Source organism: Ascidiella aspersa, chromosome 6 (assembly GCF_963924565.1).
Source record: "Ascidiella aspersa chromosome 6, kaAscAspe10.2, whole genome shotgun sequence".
NCBI lineage: Eukaryota > Metazoa > Chordata > Ascidiacea > Phlebobranchia > Ascidiidae > Ascidiella > Ascidiella aspersa.
In genome coordinates, this window is record NC_139452.1 from 10,260,812 (window position 1) to 10,283,823 (window position 23,012).

Here is a 23,012-nt window from a genome sequence, read left to right on the forward strand (position 1 = left end):
AAACTGTAGGACAACAAATGCTAATATAAATGACACAAACGTAAATCAGTTAAAATTTGGGTAAATAAATCCCTATTAAAGTAAAGCAATGATAGTTTATTAGTAGGTTATATAGTATCATTTGTACAAAGTAATAACAAACTGTTAATATGGTTCGTAATTCGTATGCGATCATTAGGAAAAACCGAAGAGCTTCTCTTTGGGAAAAACAATAAAAAAATTGGGAAAAAACAATGATAAAATAAATGTAAACTATGGCTATTCGTAAAATTTTAAAAACATTGCAAGATACTGAATCCAATTGCTTACGAGAAACAGAAAAGTTTTAAGGCAGAATAAAAAATATTTTCATCATAACCTCTTAGTATTCTATGACAGATTGCTCTTGAAAAAATGTCACGGATGAGTGCGCAAAACCGATGTCAAGCAAAAGCCATTTGTTTTGCATTAACTTTAGTAAAAACATCCATATACATATCAAAAAACGAAGTCTGGAATACTTAAAAGAAAAAAGGCATTCTGAAATTCGTAAAAAGAAACGGCGTTCCGGTAAAATATTTTGCAGGTACGACGTAGCGGTGAAAAGTCAAAATGCTATGCCCCTTTTTTACCAGGCCACCCGCCATTCCATTGAATTTAGAATAAGATTTCGGTTGCATATTTGAGCGGCATCTAACGATAGCCTCAGGTTTCCTAGCTAACGTTACCTGTTTAGACGCTTGTTACGGAGATTCTTCAGCCAATAAGAAATTTGCGTTCCGCTACAATTTTTTTTTTTGTTCCCCAAGAAAAGAAAATCTAGCCTAGTTTAACCCCTCACACAAAGGGAAAGCTTTATTGGATATTGACATGCATCCTACGCCATATTCAGACTACTTTACAACAAACAGTACAATTACATACTCCACTAAAAACAGTGCTCTAATCTAATATACTGTGTGAAATAACAAAAACACAAGGCAAGTGTTAAAAAAAGCAAGTCAAGACTGTGTAGGCTACAAGTCACCAGTTGCCCGAGTGAGTACCATTCAATCATAACTAGAGCAAGTCAACTATAAGTCACATCACTGAATAAAAAAGGATAAAAATTTAAAATCGTCCGATTGTGAGCAATAACTCAAATCAAAAAAATAACAAAAAATAATATTTAGCAATCTAATGGTTTGACGTGCAAAAAATTAGATATATTAGTAGATCCTTTTCATATAAAAAGTTCGATTAAAACAAGTTATTTGATTTAATTGACTAAAGTCCATGTCAACTGTCATTTTACTGAAACGACAATTAGTAATTTCACCAAAAACAGTAAATGGAATGCTATAAGAATACCCAATACCGTGGTAGGCTAAGGAAGTGGTATTTCGGACGTCGCCGTTTGAATTGTTTGGTGTAGCACACCGGCCAGAAACCTAAGGAACGCGAATCAGTGTTGACGGATTTAAGGATCACCAATTAGGCGTAGGCTACTCACCAATTAAGTAACAATCAGATTATAGCCTAAACTTTTATCAAAACAAATGTAGGCTGCCGGTTTCATCAAAAGTGAAAAAATATATATAATTTTCACGGCTTCCTTAATCAATTACATTTTTCGGCACCTGGTGTAGCCTATAATAAATAAACGTTTCCCAAAAGCTGTTGTAATTCATGTTCAGAGAAATCTCTCGAACTTTTTAATGGACTCAACTGTTTTACATAGCCTATAGCGGTCATGTTCAAATGGCGGATCGCGATTCAGTTCCGGATCTTTTCAGCGTTTTGTGCGGATCTTCTAATGTAGTCTTAAAAAAATAAACATTCTACAGTGTCCTCATGTGAATTGTCAGTGTTAATAAATTTTGTAAAAAATCAAGCATAGAACGAAATTCCTAAATGCTAATCTTTGTGAGCGTTTGAGGATATTAGTCAGCGACAAAGAGCCCTAATTCAATGCTATTGTAAGACCTTAAGTCTAAAACAGGGGTCGGCAACCTACGGCACGCCGGCTGGATGCGCCCCGTCAATGTAATTCATTCGGCGCGCCGCCTCTTTGACAAACTAGATACGAGTCCATTTCAAATACTTTTTGACTATATTTTAACTACGTAAGTACGAAAAATTTTCCCGCTTCGCGCTAATCATCTTTCTACTTTCGGCTTGTTTAAGTTTTGATGCGGTCGTTTGAACTAGATCAGCGCTTCGTTACCGTTAATGGAAAACGCATTCAAAAATATTGGACATATATTTTTTAGCATTTTGTATTTCGGCAATGTAATAAAAACTTGCAAGAAATTTAAAAGAAAACAGGTAGGCCTATACCTAAAAAATCGCGCTCGCTTCGCTCGCCACGTGCGCCCTGACTTAGAAAGGTTAACAAGCACTAAACAAGATTAACTATTAAAGTTATCACGTTTACAGAAATAAAGCACCAGAAAAATTAAAGCGTGTCAAATATGTTTACTATTCGTATTTGGTGGATCATCATGTTGTCAGGTTTGGCGGTGGTGGATCATGGCAGAAATCATTTGAACACCCCTGGTCTATAGTTTTGTACATAGCCTATATAGTTTCGGTAGGCACAAATGTTATAAAAAAGTAACTGTTGTGCAATGTAACCGACTAAAGTATTTTTGGTCGTTAATAGCAAAAAATGTTCTATGAAACAATTAGGCGTACGTCCCAACACTATAGGTTATATGTAAATTGCGGTAGCTTTGCAATTGCCTATTAGCTTTGCAGACTAATGGCTTTTGAGAAACCAGTCAAGAAAAGCAATGGCTTTATTAGTGTTGTAATCAGACAGTTTTAAAAAAATGTTAAATCATGTATTCTTATCCAATCAAAAACTATATATTTTGATAATAGGCCTAATTTCGATTCCAAGTTTAGACCTTTATAGAACGTTTTATGTGCGAATAAAGAATTAGGTTACGCGTTATATTCGAAAGGGTCAAAAAAACTATAGGCAACAGCTAGAAATAGCCTACCTACAATAAATCCCATTAGTGGTAGAACAACTTTTGTTTTAAATTTGGCTTGTTTATTTGGTAAGTTTGCTGAATTATGCAACACTATAGGCTTACATAATATTGGTTAATAATTAACTCGGTTACAAAGGTTGCCGAAGATGTAGCTTTGTTACAGCTCCTTGTCATTGTCGCCTTGTGTTTAGCGCATTAACCTGTCGATCGCATTACCACAAAATGGTTTCGCGTTATCAATTTACCTTAACCGACGAATTGCTCGAGAAGGCAGTGACAGAACTGAACGAGCCTAGAGACAATGTAGAGCGGCTTAAGGCAATCGATTCGCTGCGATCGAGTTTCGAGGCAAAATTTCCCGATTTAAAGCTTCCTGATCAGAGCGACCAATTTCTGCTGCGCTTTCTGCGCGCCAAGAAGTTCAGGGAAAGCGACGCGTTAGCCATGGTGCGAAACTACGTGGTCAACACAAAAGGCTGGCCGGACGTGTACGACCGCGTGCACAACCCAGTGCTAATGAGCGACGCCCTGGACGCCGGCATCGTCGTTCCAATGAACGGGAAGGCAAAAGACGGTTCGACTGTGGTGTTTGGCAGGCCTGGTCTGGGCAAGGAAAACCTGCTGCTCGACATGTTCGCCTCGATTTTTCTCACAGTCGAGATTCTGCTGAACGACGAGGAGGTGCAGATTTGCGGCATGACCATTATCCAGGACCTGGCCTACATGCCCGGCGACTACGTCAAGCAAATGCCGTTCGTGGCCGGCAAGTTTGTGAACATCATCCAGAACTCGATGCCGGTGCGCGTCAGAGGCATGCACGTAACCAACCAGCCCAAGTTCTACGACATTTTCTATGCCATCACGGCGCCGATGATGAGCGAAAAGATGAAAAGGAGGAATCGCCTGCACGGAATGGACTTCAGTGGTTTGTTCGAGATCATCGACCGCTCGCTTTTGCCGCCTATGTTCGCTGGCAGCGGGGAAGAAGTACAGACAGAAGAATGGAAGAATACGCTTTTGGGTCAGCAGACTCGACTCTAGACAAATAATGCTCGCTGCTTGTCATTTATTTTCCAGAACGCCCTTTATTTTTCTTGCGTTTGGCGGCCTAAGTCGCCTGAAAAAAATTCTAGCCTGCATTTATTAATCTTGACATTTGCCTTTTTATTTCCTTTTTTTGTATACTTTTCATTTATAATTCGTTTGATTCGTTGCTGATATTTGCCTGTTTTACCGCAATATTGTTTGGATACATTTTTTCTGAAACTCCAATCTGGACCAGCAAACCGCGGTGTTTTATATTTTAGAGTTGTTGGTTATGTTTTAAGGTGCAATGATTGGTTTGGTTTTATCAGGCCTTAAAATTACTCTTTGTTTTGGTGAGAAACAAAATGGACCACTTGTGATTAATTAGCCTTTAGTTTATTCCGATCAGGAATTATTCTACTTAGTCGATACGCAAGGAAGCTCTTGTACGATATCCAAAAAATCTATAAATAAAATTAAGAACGACCGCTTCTGTGCACCCATAGGTAAAAGCAGCAAATCGTTTTCCAGGAAAAGTCCTTCTTTAAACAAAACAAAAAATAATATATATACATGACTCAATACATATACATGACTCCTTTATAAATATGAAAAAGGTCAATATTGAGCTCCACTGTTTGCACTTCACTAATCGACGAAAATGCAAACGCCGACAGGTCAAAGTAATGCTCCATCCCTGAACAAGAGCTTATCCAGGGGGCACCTGCACCCCCCCCCCCCCCCCCCCCCCTGAAAAAAAAAGCCTGAAAAAAATCATGTCCCTCCCAAACAAAATTCCTGAATCCGCGCCTGGCGGTGAAGTCTTAAGACAGAAATGAGAATGTGAGGTAGTAATTCAAACCGCACCTGTAGTAAAGAATATGTTATGAATCCAAATTAATTTGCACAAAATTAAAGGCAGTGACATTAGTTTGTCAAGAGAATATTTAAAGCCTATATGTTTCTCACAAGCACTTTCTTTTTGAAAGGACACATCGGTTTCCAAATTTGGTTTAATGTTTAACCTCTATCCATAAAAGTTTGCTCAAGGGCCCTTGTGTGTTTTTGTTCACTGACGACGTGACCCAGTCCTTTATTGTCCTTGCCTAAAACTGCTTGCGAATGCTATAACAATGGTTTCGCGATACCAATGCACGTTATCGGACGAACTACTGGAGAAAGCAGTCGCGGAACTAAACGAGCCCAGAGATAATTCTGAGCGGCTCAAGGCCATAGATTCTCTCCGTTCAGGTTTCGCAGCCAAGTTTCCCGAATTGAAGCTTCCGAATGACAGCGACCAGTTTCTACTGCGCTTTCTGCGCGCCAAGAAGTTTAGGCAAAACGACGCATTGGACACGTTGCGAAACTACGTGGTCAACACCAAAGGATGGCCGGAAGTGTACGACCGCGTGCATAGTCCGGTGCTTATGAGCGACGCGCTAGAAGCCGGGATTATCGTTCCACTCAAAGCACAGGCTAAAGACGGCTCAAGCATCGTCGTTGGCAGGCCTGGCTTGGGTAAGCTAAATCTGGTGCTCGACATGTTCGGTTCGATTTTCCTGACCATGGAAACCCTGCTTCAGGACGAGCAGGTGCAGATTTGCGGCGTCACCGTGATCCAGGACATGGCCTACATGACCAGCGACTTTGCAAAGCAAATGACCCCTCTGGTTGCCAAGAAGTTCCTCAACATTATCCAGAATTCGATGCCGATCCGCGTGAGGAGTCTTAACGCGACTAACGAACCGAAACTGTTCGACGTCCTTTACGCTGTGATCACACCACTTATGAGCGAGAAGATGCGCAAGCGCTATCGGCTTCACGGAATGGATTTCTCCGGATTGTACGAGATCATCGACAAGTCAGTCTTACCGCCCATGTTCGCCGGTGGTGGGGAAGAAATCGACAAGGACGAATGGAGAGCGAAGCTGGTCGGCCAGCAAACTCAACTATAGCAAGATAGCTTTGTTCAATTTGAATTATTTTAACTGAAACGGTTACAAAGAAATTGTTTTACGTTTCTTGGGCAGCTAGTATAAGTTTAAACTGTTTAGAAATAAATAAATCCGCTATAACTACTAACAGTCTCGTGTGTATGGATGTCCGTTAATATCGCATTGTAGATGATACCCGATGTCAAGTTGTATAGTATCGGTAGTAAGTGCCGATCCTAAACCATTCATATGGGAATTTAAGCTATAGTTTGTTATCCAACAAAGTGATTTCTATCTTAAAAGATGAATTCATAAAATCTATAGGTTTATAACAACTGGTGGTAACTGAACTTTGTAACTCTAAAGCAAACTGTGGCATAATAACCCGATGGAAAGTATACCCGCTCAACTTCTCAAAGTTAGAAATTTTGCTTGCTTATGCGCAATAATGACGTCGTTAGGTATCGGAACGCAATAACTTTTGTTTAAAATATAAGGGATCGGAATAAAATGTAAAGCTTCGGACATCCCTACCCGTGAGCATAACGGGCAGTGATTTAACCAACCAACCACTAAAAATAAAAGTATTTTCTATAGAGAATGTTGTAATTTTTGCTTAACAAAATTGCTTGATGCTATATAGACTGTTCCGTTAATAAAAATAAGCCATAAATATAGTTAAATCATTCTTTTAATTACATTTAATAGGCCTACACAAAAAGCGACTATAGTTCTGTACATAGGCTACACAAATACAACAAAGGGTTTTGTTCTTACAACCTCCCCACACCTTATTAAAAAAAGGAGATTTAAATCGTAGAACTCACACTACGGCTACTTTTCAATGTGTGACAAAGGTCAATATTAAGCTCCATTGCAGTGTCACTTAACCTTCGGTAGGCGACACTGAAGGTCAAATCGACATGCTAGCCCGTTATCTTTGAAGATCGTAAAAGACGTTTAATAGGTCGTTAACATAACAATAAAGAATACCCTAAACCAGGGGTGTCCAACTCAAGCATGCCGCGTGCCAATTTTTTTCTTATAACTTCTTCCCGTGCCAAAGTTTCGTAACCAAACCAATTCTTTTTAATCATAAAAGCTCTTTTTTACCAAAAATAAGAACGTATTTAAACTTGAAAAAAACTGTCTAGTAGAAATGCGCATCAGTACATCATAGTGTCTCTTGGTGAGCTTTTGTTTCTTCACACCAAGCTATATAATATTATGCGAATGCTAGCCTCCACACAGTATAATGTTGCTATATCAAAAGTAATTGTTAGTTGTCGTGATTGCCGCGATTGTTTTATATTGTGAACAAACAATGGCAATTGGCTGTATAACAAACTTAGTATTTTCTGACAATTGGCTGAATAACAAATTGAGCTTTTTTCGCAATTGGCTAAATAACAATTTTAGTATTTTTTGGGGAGGGCTTGCGTGCCATTTTTTATTAGGTCGCGTGCAACATTTCTCACGCGTGCCGCTTGTTGGACAACCCTGCCCTAAACAAAACTTTTTAATTTTGGACACACCACAGTAGTCTGTAAAAAGAGTATTAAAAGCGTTTGTTTCTCGCAAGCTCTTTACTTTTAAGGCATATTTTTCGCCTTTACCTTCGGTTTAATGTTTAACCCCTTCCAGTAAGTTTACTCAGTGTCTGGCAACTATTTTTGTTCGCTGTGCAAAGTGACCTGGGCGTTTTATTGCTCTTGTCAATTGCTGTTGTCGAATGCTACAACAATGGTTTCGCGATACCAGTGCACGTTATCGGACGAACTATTGGAGAAAGCAGTCGCGGAACTGAACGAGCCCAGAGATAATTCTGAGCGGCTCAAGGCCATAGATTCTCTCCGTTCAGGTTTCGCAGCCAAGTTTCCCGAATTGAAGCTTCTGAATGACAGCGACCAGTTTCTACTGCGCTTTTTGCGCGCCAAGAAGTTCAGGCAAAACGACGCATTAGACACGTTGCGAAACTACGTGGTCAACACCACAGGATGGCCGGAAGTGTTCGACCGCGTGCATAGTCCGGTGCTTATGAGCGACGCGCTAGACGCCGGGATTATCGTTCCACTCAAAGCACAGGCTAAAGACGGATCATGCATCGTCGTTGGCAGGCCTGGTTTGGGCAAGCTAAATTTGCTGTTTGACCTGTTCGCCTTAGTTCTTCTTACTATGGAAACCCTGCTGCAGGACGAGCAGGTGCAGATATGCGGCATCACGGTGATCCAGGACTTGGCCTACTTAACCAGCGACATTGCCAAGCAGATGAGCCCGTTTTTGGCCAAGAAGTATATCAACATTATGCAGAACTCGATGCCCATCCGCGTAAAAAGCGTGAACGCGACGAACGAGCCGAAACTGTTTGACGTGATTTACGCCGTTATTTCACCACTGATGAACGAAAAAGCGCGCAAACGCTACCGGCTTCATGGAATGGATTTTTCTGGCTTGTACGAGGTCGTCGACCGGTCAGTCTTACCGCCCATGTTCGCCGGTGGTGGGGATGAAATCGACAAGGATGGATGGAGAGCAAAACTGGTCGGCGAGCAAACTCAGCTATAGCAAGACAACTTTATTTTTTGTTTTATCTTAAAGATTAACTTTTTGGAAAAATAATCTAGCATAGCCTAACTACCTAACAGTTCCTTAAGCAAAAAGGCATGGAGCCCAACAGCGATTGAAACTGTAATCTGTTTCTATCGATAACATTGGTGTTTTTACTGTACGCAATTATTTGATACTGCTGCATACTGGTTTCGCCAATACAGGACTTCTAAACTCATTGTAGAAAACTTTTAATTAAATACGTTGATGTGGTTTGGATATCCTTTAACATGAAAACTTAAGGGAAAATATAATACAGCACCAACTACTATGGAACTTAATAGGAGTTACGTTTTTAGAGAAACTTAGCCAGGCCAAAATTTAACCGCTCTTTTGTTTCCATATAAAAGCTTCTTTAAAATTGACAATGTTCTGTTCGTTTCCCTGCACATTTGTTCCAGGATAGCGCTTATGCCGGGACAGGAGGGAGATGTTTGCCAGAATTTGTTCCACACGTTGCTCGTGTTAATATTTTACCATATTTTAACCAAAAACTTCTCTATCTAATAACATTTAAAATAAACTTTGTTGATTTAGCGTCCATAACTCCAGTGAGCCGTTTTATAAGGTCAGCAAAGGCTACTGTCCTTGCGAAGAGTATGCACAGACCGTGAACTCACTCTCTCGGAGGTGCCTTATTCAAACAGCCTGTTATCAAAAAAAGATGTGCTGCACTTTGGTATAAAAGAGTATAATACCAACGTTACAACATTAATTTTCCTATTTGGGCTAGGGTAAATTTCCATTACTGATGAACCAACACACCTATAATCAAGTAATAACGACGGAAGAGTGGCCTTTATTTAAATTTACGGAAAAAATTTTCACTTCGCAACCGTCTTTTTTGCCCGATTTATTCCGAGCATACTACGCTTCTTGTTCATTTCCTTAAGGGCTTCTTTCTTCTTAACGTTTTGCTCCTGCTGGAGGCGACGGCTCTCGCGCAGCTTTGTCTTGCTCACGCGCTTCTTCTCAGTCTGCTCCTTTTCTTCCTTGCTCTTCGAGACAAAAGAGTGGAAGAGCACTTCGCCGCCGCAGAGTCCAGCCTCGATTTTGTAGAGGCGAAGCTGCATTCGCGGCCCAAGCTCGGTCAGCCTTACGGCGGTAAGCTGATTGACTTTGGTTTTCGAGCCGAAGGTTTTGGGCATTTCCAGCTGACTGGCGGGGTCGTTGACCTCTCCATCGGTTTCCGACGCACTGCCCTGATTGTGCGTGAGAAAGTCGCTGACCTCCTTGTACTTGCTCAGGTTGGGAACTGCGTTCTTGCCGCCCACCAGCTTGTCAATCCTGCGGCTCACGCCCTTGGCCTTCACCGAGATGTTATAGTGGCGGAACTCGATCCGGTCGCTGTTTTCCACAAAGTTGAACAGCACACAGCGACGCACAGTATTCAGCGTCAGCTTGTGGACGTTGAGGGTCGGAAACATGTTTTGCAGCAGTGTGGCACACAGTTTCCTGCCGTTTCCGACGGATGCGCCACCCTCTTCCGACTTCTCTTGGCTTTTTCCGGCACCGAAGTTGTTAAGCACAAGGAGCGGTGGCGAACGAAACTGTCCTTCAGCCACCTTGGGGCGCTTTAAGCTGGATATCACGTCTCTGCTCAAACAGTATTTGTCAACTTTAAAGTGGAGCGTGGGCCCTTGAGGGAGACGGGCAATCCTCATGTTGGCACCAGAACCTGTTTTCGACATCATAATCATGTGTGTGACGCCCAGGGGACCGGATATGGCGACAAAATCCTTTAGCACATTTTTCTTGCGCACTTTTAGATTGGAAGCTGTGTATGGTTCCATGACTTTTCGCATGTCATATGTGAGTTGTTGAAGATTGACCCCAACCTCACCCCTTGAAAACACAAGAGAGTGAGGGGCCTTGTTAACTTCGGCGTCTTGAAGTCGTATCTTCTTTGCATTTGCCTTTATAGATTTTCCCTTTCGCTTTCTGGTCATAGTACCTTCTTTGTGACAGTAAAAACTAGAAGAACACGGAACCTACAATGTACAGCTATATATTAAAAAATATAACTTTAGAGCAGTGCTTGGCAACCTGGGGGTCGTGATCCCCAAGCCTGCCGCAAGGGGTTGTCTAGGGAGTCGCCAGGTTAACTTAGTGAAGTAGAATTTAACGAGGTACCAAACCCCTGATTACATACTTGGGGCAACCAATGGGCTTGGTACCTCACAAAACTTCAATTATTTGCCCAACAGCTAATTTTCATTGTAACACAGCAAAAATATACTCTAAATGACAACACAGGCATAGTTTTAGGCAAGTAGTTCTTGCCAGAGATCTCCAAGAGTCATTGAAATGCAATGACTTATTTTAAAAGTCTGGGAGTGTTGACAACACCATGACAAGTGCACAACAGAAAACTTGGGTGAATCTGTAAATTTTAAAGTGAATTCTGCTTGCCAGATTACTTTTCAGTGCCTTTCTGTCATAGATCCTTGGCATATAATTATTTCTTAAAACCATGCAAGTGATGTCATTTTGCATAATAGATAGAAAAAATAGTAGAACTTGGTCAAAAAAACATTTAATCGGAATTTTTTGACCACCATAAATTAGGAATGCAGGAGAGCTGCTTGTTTAGTGTATGGAAAACTCTGCATATTTCAAATTTTTTCAGATTTTATTTGATAAAAAACTTGTAAGTTTATTGCAATAATTTCCACCGTAATTTAAAAAAGGTTATTTTTTAGGCACCGGTCTACAATCTGATCACAACGAATAATATTTGGGTTAGCAATCAGGTTTTTGGAGGATCTTAAGCATCATTATCAAATAATAAATATAATATTACTTCACACACTTTCACCTAAAGAAACAACACCCCAACCAATTTTTTTTTTGCATAACTTTTCACGTACAATAGTGAAAGAGCGCCCTTTTTTGTTGTATATATAAAAAGTTACAAATTGATTAGACTTATTGATTTTAAAATCTCAACATCGCAAAAAAAGTAAAAATTTTGGGCGCTGGTCTAGAATCCTACTACAATGATTAAATCAACGCACAATATTTGGGTTAGGGTGCGAGTTAGCGTTTGGGTGAGGGTGGATCAAGTATTATTATATCTATTATTTAATACTTGACCCACCCTAATCCAAAATGCTAACCCACACCCTAACCCAAATATTGTGCACTGTGGTAGGATTCTAGACCAGCGCCAAATTTTGCATAGCTGTGGTGGAGAATTCTATCACACATAAAATCGACACACATTATTTGGGACTTTAAATTCAATGATGAATTTAATATATCCATTCTGATTTATATTATGGCTTTGTAACGAATTAAATATGCCAATTATTGGAAAATTAAAGATGTATGAAGAGCCTGCGAGAATACTTTTCAACAAAATTAATAAAATATTTTTTTAAGCAGGAAAATACACTTTACAATCACGTAAAATCATAAACTTCTCACTAGTCAGTGAGTAAAAATCAAACGCGACACGGCATGTGTATCGTTGTCGCGTGTGGTGTGAAGCGTGTCGCTTGTGTTAGACGCACTGATCTCTATGAATTTGATATAGATCAGTTGTGCGAACCACAATAAACAAATATTAATTTCGAAGAAATCAACGACAAATTTGTACTTGCAGTTTTACTTAGGATAAACTCCACCAGTGAACAGTATATGAGACTGCTGGTCTGGGCATAAAATGCCATCACTTAATACTTTGAACCAGATGTCGAAAATTAGTTTTACGTGGCATATATTACGCTTTTAACACAAAATACAAAACAAAAAAGTCTGGACAATCGACAAAGCTCGCCCAAGAAATATGCTGACAGTTTCCAATAACACACATAGGCCAGATGGCGTTACAACCGGCCATGATGTTTGAACAGAATAACCAGGGTTTGACCTGATTTTCCAAACCTGCTACAGACTTTAAAAATGGATTTGGATGATAGAAGTCGACTAATATGCTGCAGTGTTGTAATGACTTGCTTAAGCCAATGACTAAAGTGCACTTAAATCACAGTTTTTAAATGACTTAACTTGACTCAAGTCTGCTGGGAAAAATAATTGACTTAAAGTCTTTCGGTTAAAATGTGCGGTGCCTTAAGTTAAAATGAAGGGTTATCTAGTACCATTTTTAGGTAAAATTGGGTTATTCATCATAATTTTTGCATATAAAACAATTTGCTTGGCTGCGTTTTGTGGATTTTTAGGTATAGATCATAATCGGACAAGTTTACCCAATTTTTATAGCTTAACGTAATTTTTTATGACAAAAAATGTATTAAGGTCTAAACCTATAAATAACGTACCGGTATAATATATAATGTATAATATAATATAGTATTATATTATAATACTTTTCGGTAGCATTTTTTTAACGATCGCCTCTTAGTCTAAAAGACAAACAGGCTGGAAATAATTACCTACAATATAAATAATCCTATAAAAAACACTTGTTGTTCTCAGGGCCGGATTAAGGGTATTGTGGGCCTAAGGCTATTTACCAGGAAAGGGCCTAATTTTGCAAACGAAGCTACAAAAATGAAAAATTGAAATTATTTACAGCAAAATAACACAAATATAATATACAAACATGTAATAAATGTAATTAAGTGTCATAGACTGATAGTGTAGGGAAGATGTGGGACCAGTGGGTCACTTTTAACGCTTTTGCATTTGCAGGTTTTATTTGCGTCGTAAAATAGGATTTCGAGGTCGTAACGTGAAGTTTAATCTACCCTTCAACATACCACAGCATTTATTGAATAAATGCACCTACAAATCAGTCATTTAAAAATAAACTAACTTAGCTTGGGATTGCAAAGCTTGTTTTTGGACTCCGCCAAGGTATTTTTTGTATTCGACTGTTTTGTCACTACATTTGCCGAGATGATTCCTATATATTTTTTTAATAATGCGTTGCTATTATTTGCCCCCGCAGCATCACACCTTGCTCGTTTCACGATGGAATATTCTTTTGCAAACTCTTTAAGGAAATTGGGAAATCTCTGCATCCGACATTGTAAGTTAGTTGCTTGCCCAACAGCATTTAACAGAAACTTAAAGATTAGGCGAAGGTTAACGTCAAGTAATTGTATACTTGCCCGAAAAACCGTTGCCGCCGCACCACATGGCTACTTAAAAAGCAGCACAGTAATAGTTTCGCCACAGCGACAGGCCTTTAACCAATCTTGTCACTTGCAAACGTATCGATTAGGCGTAAAACTTTGCGATAAAACGCAATAAAAAGATACAATATTCTACTTTGAGTATCCCTACTTGCGAGTAAATCGAAGAACGTGTCAGAAAAATAAGTTACAATACAATAAAAGGACATAATTAAAATCACAAATTTATGTTAACAGGCGAATTTTATAAATAAAGACACTTGTGTAGTTGGGTTTTGCAAAGAGTTATGCCCGTGGCCACTCAAGGGGGCCGAGGGCCACGGTTGAGAAACCCTGTTCCAGATTCTAGAACAAAACACAATTCTATTAGATAACATAATTTTACTTTAAAAAAAAAACGTTTTATTGTCTCAAATCTTATATATATTTTAAATGGAAAGAGGAAAAAACTCAATGGTCCCTATGATTCCGCTGGTCGCACATCTCCCCTATTACAATGTAGCCTATATTTAAAATTACATTTTCCTTGCCTCACAGCTAGCATAAGTAGTATAGGTTGGTTCACACTTAATTTCCTCGCTCCGAAAGCTTCAAAGTTGAATAGTTTTAACTTCCGTGACCGAAATTTTAAAAACGTTTTACGTTAACGCCAGACGCGTCTAGTGTGAAACAACCTTATGAATGATGTCATCGACATTCAAACCTCTATAACAACATCACTATCTATGCTTAAAAGGGACTCCAGCCTTAAGACCAAAATAAGAACAGCATCAAGTCGCCATAAAACACACTTCTGAATAAGGCCAAAATAGGACCAATACCCAGTGACGTGCGGTGACGTTCCTAGATGGTGAGGCACTATTTTTTTCAAGCCACGCTGTTCTTTAACAATCACCAAAACGGTATCGTACTAATAAAGATAAAAAAATTAGCGGCCTGCTTTTGTGGGGCACAGCCACAATGAAAACATGTTTATATAATGTTTACATTCTTTCATTGTGGCTGCGCCCCATACTTCACGTTTATTACAAAAATGAAAATAAGAAACAGGGAAAGTATAAAAGGCGATATTTTTAAAGCACAGCCACCGGTAGCGTAGCCAGCCAAAAAATTAGGAAGGTGGGGTCTGGGCAAAAAGTTTAAAAACTTTTGTTGTTTAGCTTTTGCCATTGTATGAACTGCGTATCGAACACAAATAAATACGCTAGCAAACCGTTTCGAGCAGCAACTTATTGAGATTTAGTTAGCGCAAAAAAAATCATTCAGAGAGCAAAAACAAAATGACTAAAAAGTAAAACTACATCAATAAGTAGCCTATAGCGAATATAATAATAACTAAATCGTTTATGACGTAACAGTCCATGACAATTGAAGTTCTGGCATGCCTGTGATCGACTTTTGTGGTACTGCAAAACAAATATTATTTAGAGTACACAATATTTATACATTTTTAGGGGGTCATGTCCCCCCCCCGTGGCCCCCTGGCTGAGCCTATGACAGTCACATCCACTCCTTTTTTTACCAATCTCTTTGAAATTTGCGCGTTATTTTTTTGTCCAGTCGTCTGATGCAAACCTTTTAAATGGGAAACAGATTTGCCTTTATTTATGACTCTAACTTTAGATTGATTGAAAGTGTAAATTTTCCTCCATTTTGGTTAAATTTTATATAAAAAACAATCCTTTACACTGCAAGAAGTCAATGTAGAAATGTTTCATAGCTGGAACGTCACATTTGAGGCATGCCTCATATCCTAGCTAAATCGTTTATCATGTTTTCCGAGAAATGGGAAAGAAAAAAGCACGCATAATGCAGTGCATAGAACTTTTGTGATCTGAAGAGAGGCACGGCTTGGCACTGCTTCTCTTCGCGTATTTCAACGATTTTGAACGCTTGATATAAATAACGCAACAGAAATTGGAAATAATAACGCTTTAGGTATAGAAGTGTAAAATTTGCGGGAGAAGGAGTATGGACTACAGGAATCCATTCAAATTAAAGCGCCCAAAAACATGCAATGTGTACTGTACTTTAGCAAATATTATAATATATTCTGTGATAAACATCTCTTTAATATACGTTTTGCTTGCCTCCCCTGACCGCACGTCAATCAGATTGAGGTTTTATTCAGACGATTTTGATATTATTCTGTACTGGGCAGTAATCTGCGTATTTGGCTTTATTATGTTTTCTGCTTTAGGTATTGTTTCTTTTGGGTTTTATTGTGTGTTTCCATTAAAAGTGATAGCACATAACGTAGATACTTCTTTACTCGTTTGCAGCACAAATGAAACGATTTATTTATCTAATCACACATAAGGCACATATTGACTCGACTCAGTGATTCGTTTTTAAGCAAAAACTGTACTGAACCGGTACTGGATCTCTATCAATATCAGCTCTACAAAAATTTAACCCTAAAAAATTGAGGGCCGAATTTTTCCAGGGCCTAAGGCTATAGCCTTATTAGCCTATTGGTTAATCCGGCCCTGGTTGTTCTCTGCATCAAATGCAGCTTAAGCAGCTCAATCGCGCTACGCGCAAATAATGTGTTTATTGGGTTAAATTGATTTTTTACCAAAATGGGCTAAGATGATTTTACCAAAATGGGCTAAGACATAACCAGAAAATCAAAAATGGGGGTCCTTAATTTTCAACTAAGGGAATTACCCTTTTTTTCGTACGTCATTGAATAATGACGTCATAAAACAGTAACAGTATGGCGAATGGTGATTGCAAGACGGGAGAAAAAATACTAATCAGAAACAGCCAAATACGTCCAGCAAAAGCGACCACGTGCGTCAATTCTGTCAGGCGCCACCTGCGAAATCGCGGTGTGCAATCGTTAACTTCAGGCAAAGCGCAGTTTTCAAGTTCCATGAACGGAACGAGTGCTAAATTACAAGCACGTCTTTCACCACCTGCAATACTAAACGAAGATCGTTTTTTCCGGGTGTTATTATGCCACGATTAGCGCAACATCTGCGCTGAGCTGTGTGAAAGTCAGCTAAATTACAAGCTGCGGTTGAGGGGAAATAAGTGTGTCCATTGCACACTTAGCACGTGGTCTTAGAGTAATTTTGCGTTAACCATCATTACTTAAAAATGGAGACTTTGAAACGCGCACGACAGTCACCATTATACCTCCTTTTAAGAATCTGCTTTAGTTAAACAAATGTCGATGTTACACCAATATCGGATATTAGCGCAGAGACCGAATAACCAGGAACATACTGCGTATAACTCGACGTTTTTTAGCGAGAAAAATACACACTTGCTAATCAGTCAACCTAAACAAATAACAAAAGATAAAAACTTCCCGCTTTTACGGTCGACCAAACAAAAGACGAAAAACGGCGTTTTGCGCTCGATTTTGGCTTCGCATTAAATTAAGACGCCTGACCCAATTACTTAAAAAGCACGCCGCTTCGAACAGTTTGATACGATGACAACGAACAAAAAACGATAATAGCACTTACAAAAAGGGCGTAAGAACTCCCGCCCCCTGGATAAGCCGCTGGGGGAAATGGATATAATGTACAATATCCTTAAACTTCATTATTAATACATATTACACTTATAAATAATACTAATAATCGCATTTTAAAACTCCAGGGGGGGCAAGTGCCGCCCTTGCTTCCTTGGCACGACCACACACAACACAATATCATTCTCTGGATTTTGTTTGTTGTATTACAATGTTCGTTGGAGTTAAATATTGTTGGCCGCAGCAAGCCTTGGAATCCTATCGTCGCGCAAAGCGAAGGGCTTTTCGACAGTGTGCACGAATTCCTCCTATATTGTCACTCTCACCTAGTTGCCAATTGACTCTCAGACTAAAGCAGATGACGAATATTAGACGCGACAGTTCGCGAGACACTACAACGCAACTAAGTACCGCGTCACATCCTATACTGGAGTCACACAGTTGTTAGCAGCGGCAGCAGAAACTATACCGGCAGGAGCAGTAACTTTTGAAAACCTTACAACGGTTTACGCGGAAGCAGCTGTTATTTGACTACTGGTGAATACGCAGCTTACTGAGACGAATATAGTTATATATAGCTCAAAGCGAGGTGCACCGCAGCCTACACTTCAGGAATATGAACTTTGAAGGCGGCCAGCAATCGGGTAAGCCAGATTTTTACATGCTGAAAAGCATCTCAAAAAGTGCGCCTTTTTTATCAGTCAAAAATTGTCTGTGAATAAAGTGCTTCAAACCGTAAGAGGAAGTGTTTATAAGCATATGCGGACGTTTTGTAAAATTACAAGAGTTATTGGACAAAATTAGAATACTTATGGTCTTGGTGCTTAATCGTATTAAAGAAAAGGAAAAGTAGATAATCACTAATCAGCAAAAAGTGTGGTCTGTTTGGATGTTTAATTAGTTTGGTTTTATTTATTAAAATAGTATATCTTCTGTAAGGAGCCATGTGTAGTCTACCTTTAGATGTTGTACGCATTTGTCGTAAGAACTGTTGACATTTGTTGGTCGGCACTATGCCACGCGAGTAAAGGCTTTAAACTTTAAGTGTAACCATGTCAATAAATGTAAATCCTTTTTTTCAAAAAAAACAACAACAATAAAACAATATTACTGGGGCAAGCTTTAACAAAGCAACACACAGTTTACGACAAATTGAAAATTCAACTATTTTGTCAAACATTAGTTCGTGTGCCTATAACATAACAAATAATGGCTAAAGCATCCAACAAAATTGAATATTGTTATTTCTTGATATTATCAAGGCTGTTAATGTTGCACAAAATGAAAAAAAAAACTTTTTTTAAGGAAACAAGGCGGGATCCGCTACCGAGCTCAATTTGGAATACGCGGCCTCGATTATTCTGCAAGTGTTTCAGAGTTTCGACGTTGATGGGGGTGGGACGTTGCACAGGAGGGAATTACGTCAGTTGTTGCGTCAGTGCGGCGCCAAGCTGACGTCAAAGCAATGTGACAACATTATAGACCAGCTGGACACGGACGGTGACGGTGGGTTGAGAACCTATAGAGACCTTACAAGCCAGCATAGATATCTACTTCGCTCGTAAAACTTCATTAGTAGACATAAAATTGTGACATAGAGTAAGAATGAATATGCTGCAGCTGTCAGGCATTGCTTAACTTGTAAAATTGTTCTTCCGGCAAATTTTTTTATTAGAGTGTCAATGTTTCGACCACCTATTCGGGCAATCTTCTTCAGGGCAATATAATTGTAACTATAGGCGAAAAAAACTATATATACCAGACAAACAGTAAAAGAAAAACAACAATGCACCACATTGTAAACCACGAGGCTCAAATAGATTGAAACGTTTCCACGCTGAACTTCAAGTTTAGTCTGTTGTGGCTTATTTTTGAAGGTTTTTTGTATTGCCAAGTCTAGTCAAATTAATGCATTTGTGCACCTTCGGTTGTCATTGCCAGTATGATCAGCCGTTATGAGTAAAATTGTAACAAAATTGAATGACATTGTCTATCTATTAATTATGTGTAGGGCGAATATTTTGTGACTTGTCAAAAAAAGTCAAAATTTTGTCAAAATTTACACGTTAGGTCAAAATTTTTTCAAGTCAAAATCGAATAAAATGCACATAAAACCGTTTACAAAATTAAAAAAAAATAAAATCAGCTTTTTAAAATTGGTCATTCAGTTGTTTAAAATTTATCGTTCAATTTTATCGAAAAAAATTAGTTTTGATTCATGTTCAAAGTCATTTTAACCGTATTATATCATCATTAGAGCAATATACGGCATAAAAAACGCGTGATTAACGACGCCTAGGTTATTTAAATCAATGTATTTCTAACAGGTCAAAATTTGTCAAAATTTTAATTTTTCAGGTCAAAATTTCCAATTTTTTTGGTCAAAAAATATTCGCCCTAATTATGTGGGATAACCAAACTATCAAAATGTCTGTGAGGACCTTTTGTTGTTTGAACAGCAAATCTTGTAAATGCATACTTATATGTCAATTACAAAAGGTATCACTTGAGGGACAATTAAAAACATGTTTGATCCTATAACCTGGGAGGTTGGCAAATTAGTTTGCGAGCTGCACTGATTACAGGTGATACACATCAAACCGTGAGAGCGTATGCCGTAAAGTGTCTAAAATGTCACGTGTATGACCAGTGACCACATAAGGGAGCTTGGGTTCATTGTGACCCAGACTTAGCCCATTGTAGCCTTCACCAGGAAGTCCGGCTCTCTTTGTTGTAATGTAGATGAATGACAACGCCTTCCTGATTACAAACAGCATTAAAGCCTTATACCTGACAACCGAGGCCCTCTCGAATATATACTATACTTTTTTGTTCGCGATCTGACCTTTTCTTAATCGAGCCAATATATCTTGTTAAGGAAAAAGAAAACGTACGAAGTTTCCCGAGGTAAAATAACACCAGTTAACAGTGAATAAATTAATTTTTACGACAGGACAAATGTTTTGAAAATTTGTTACAAATATTTTTAATGTAGGTCTTGCTCTGCAAGGATTTGAGGTAAACGAAGGACCGGATAACTGTAGGGATTCACAGGTCGAATAATAATCGAAAATATGCAGTTCGCTTTTAGAAACTGTCGTTTAGTTTAAAATTTAATTGCAATTTAGGTGAGCTTTTCATTTGACAAATATTTTAGTTTATAAACATATGTAGGCAGCAGGCTATACATTTGTCTGGGAAACATTCTGCTGGCCGAATGAATCAAACTGCTAGGCTGGTTTGACCCGCGGGCCGTAGCTTGGTGACCCCTGGTTTAACATAACATTCTCCTAAGTTTAGGAAAAAACAAGTTAGAATATTACGTTTGTTATGAACAATCGTTTAGATAATGCAGTTTGTTACCATCGTATACATAGCGTTTAAACATCCACTGGCACTGCAACGCGTATATCAGGGTGGTTTAAAGTCAAACCAAGGCACGCTAGCCCATGTTCCCGCAACATTATTTTCTGTGGCCCACAAAACAATACCTGCTTCAGAGTTTACCACACTATTTGTTATAACAACTGTGGGTTTAAAGCACAATGAAAGAATATTTATTGCACATATACAAACGACAAACAGTACTTACAGGTACTTACGATACATACAATAATTACCTCCGTATAACGTACGCGATCTGGACTCCACAATGAACAGTATGCAAGACTGTTATTTTTGGTATAAAATGAAATCCCTTATATACAGCATTCCAGCTGGCGGTAATTACATATCGTGACAATGCGGTTCGGCGACGCAACAAAAAACAGGAAATTTCGGAAACACTATCAGCAAAATGCTGTCAAATTAATGAATACACACAGCAGGCTGGCGAGGCGACGACACAGTCCACCAGGCTGTTTCAATTGAATGACCGTAGTTTCAACTCGGTAACAATATGGAGCGCAAACGCTACACAACTATATCTTGAAAATTTTGATTTTGTATAATATAATGTAGGGAAGTTAAACCTCCAATTAACGAATATCACTATACAGCAGGGACGTGCATCAGGAGAGGCAGGTGAGGCAGTGCCTCACCTGGCAACATCTGGCAAAGCAAAACTTATATCAAAGAGATGGTTATCACAGAATATATTTTACCGTACTTGCTGAAGTATAGTAAACATTGCACGTTTTAGGTGCTTTAATTTCTATAAATTGCTGTAGTCGTACACCCTCTCCCGCAATTTTTACGTTTCTATACCTAAAGCGTGCTTTATTTTTTTCTATTCCTTTGGAGTTATTTATATCACTGCTTTACGCGGTCAAAATCGTTGAAATACGCAAATAGAGGCAGCGCCAAGCCGTGCCTCTCTTCAGATTACAAAACTTCCAGTCTTCCATACACTGCATTGTGCGTACCTTTTTTCTTTTGCAAATTCTGGAAAACATCATGGACTACTTAGCTATGATATGAGGCATGCCTCAATTGTGACGTCCAACAAAAATGGAGGAAAATTTAGTATCTAAGCTGAGAGATTTAATTTATTCTATTAGCATTTGAGTTCACGGACTCATGTAATGTAATTATAAGTTGTCAAAAGCGATTTTTTTACCTAACGATATAGTACAGTAAAACCTGAAGTGATTATTACACACAAAAAAGGTTATTGGGGATGGATAAAAGTTAGCAATTGGGAGTTATGAAATGTGCGTCACGTGCACTTTGAAGTTGTGCAGATAGTATTTGAGCAAAACAATACAACGTTAAAGTTCCCTCGGACTAATAGGTACAACCTTACACGGAATCAAGTAAGTTCGCGGACTCGGGATTGGGAACATATGAAACCTACTAAGCGAGCATTGTATACTCAACAAGCACATTTCGGCTTTTGCGTGATTTATTCGCCCGGTTTTGAATTTACCAACGCGCCTCTTCGACTCCTTTCAACTTTCGTTTTGTGCATTTATAGGGGAAATGAACTTTGCCGAATTCATGTCTTTTCTTGGACGCCTCTACCAGCTGCAGTTCTACGGAAACGACCCGGGTGACTTCTGGGCCAACAGCAAGGCAACCACCAGAAGCAGCAGTTCTCAGCCCCAACATCACCCAATGGCCCCACCCACCCCACCAGGACCAAGACCAACAGAGAGACCCCTGCCCACGCCGCCTGCACCTCCAGCTCTACCCAGACCACGAGCAACCGGCCCAACACCACCTAGACCATATCCGAGACGATAAGACATTCCGTGAACAAGCAACAATTAAGGCTTTCGTTTTTATGTCGAAATGCGTTTTTCGCACATCACAAAAGACAACAAAAACTGCAATATTAAGGTACATGCAGAGATGAACTTATTAACAAGAATTTGCCGTCGAACGAAATTCCTTGATACGTTTGAACTCGTGGCAACAATATTGTGTTGCCACATTCCGCAGGTATTTTCTTGATTAGATAAATGAGAACACTTTTTTATCGTTTGCCACCGCACTTACCACAAATAATGTGTTAAACGCCTGTTTTTTAAGTCTGTAACTATACTTCTCTTTCACGATTAAATGTGCTTTCCACTGTTATTCATGCCTTATTTTTAAACATGACTTTTTAGCCTCTTTTCAGTGTTTTCGGCTGATGTGTTAATTTACTTGCAAGTGATATTGATTTCATTCATACCTCTACAGTAGCCTAGTAAGTCAATTTAACTTTGGTATAGGGCAGTTGTTTTAAACTAAAATTGCTCTGGGGGTAAATATAAAACCATATAGATTAACCCGCAGTCTGCAAATCACTCAAATCGGTCAGGGTGGTTAGATATTGTTATCACGTTGCGCAACAATATTAATTGGGTAAATATTTCGCGGGATAAACACAATAGGTTAGTATTTGTTACGTAATAAAGTGGCGTCGTATTCTACAAGTGATTCTAGAAGCACTCTGTTCTTGAGCGAATTC

General features: G+C 39.0%; 5 protein-coding genes across 5 annotated transcripts; 4 read left to right on the plus strand and 1 right to left on the minus strand.

The window, feature by feature from the left end:
- Positions 1–3,182: 3,182 nt before the first annotated feature.
- On the plus strand, positions 3,183–4,001 carry LOC146139634 (alpha-tocopherol transfer protein-like). The gene has a single exon (XM_083391163.1). The coding sequence runs from the start codon at positions 3,183–3,185 to the stop codon at positions 3,999–4,001; it is 819 nt and encodes a 272-aa protein (XP_083247289.1).
- A 1,118-nt stretch (positions 4,002–5,119) lies between these two features.
- LOC146139635 (alpha-tocopherol transfer protein-like) lies at positions 5,120–5,941 on the plus strand. Its single transcript, XM_083392934.1, has one exon. The coding sequence runs from the start codon at positions 5,120–5,122 to the stop codon at positions 5,939–5,941; it is 822 nt and encodes a 273-aa protein (XP_083249060.1).
- A 1,722-nt stretch (positions 5,942–7,663) lies between these two features.
- On the plus strand, positions 7,664–8,485 carry LOC146139636 (alpha-tocopherol transfer protein-like). The gene has a single exon (XM_083392933.1). The coding sequence runs from the start codon at positions 7,664–7,666 to the stop codon at positions 8,483–8,485; it is 822 nt and encodes a 273-aa protein (XP_083249059.1).
- An 845-nt stretch (positions 8,486–9,330) lies between these two features.
- Positions 9,331–10,512, minus strand: LOC146139637 (suppressor of SWI4 1 homolog). Its single transcript, XM_083392025.1, has one exon. It carries the CDS (start codon positions 10,474–10,476, stop codon positions 9,352–9,354), a length of 1,125 nt encoding a protein of 374 aa, XP_083248151.1. The 5' UTR covers positions 10,477–10,512; the 3' UTR covers positions 9,331–9,351.
- A 7,112-nt stretch (positions 10,513–17,624) lies between these two features.
- Positions 17,625–22,662, plus strand: LOC146139638 (uncharacterized). Its single transcript, XM_083392266.1, has 3 exons — positions 17,625–17,760; positions 18,422–18,622; positions 22,032–22,662. Exons 1-3 carry the CDS (start codon positions 17,733–17,735, stop codon positions 22,298–22,300), a joined length of 498 nt encoding a protein of 165 aa, XP_083248392.1. The 5' UTR covers positions 17,625–17,732; the 3' UTR covers positions 22,301–22,662.
- Positions 22,663–23,012: the final 350 nt, after the last annotated feature.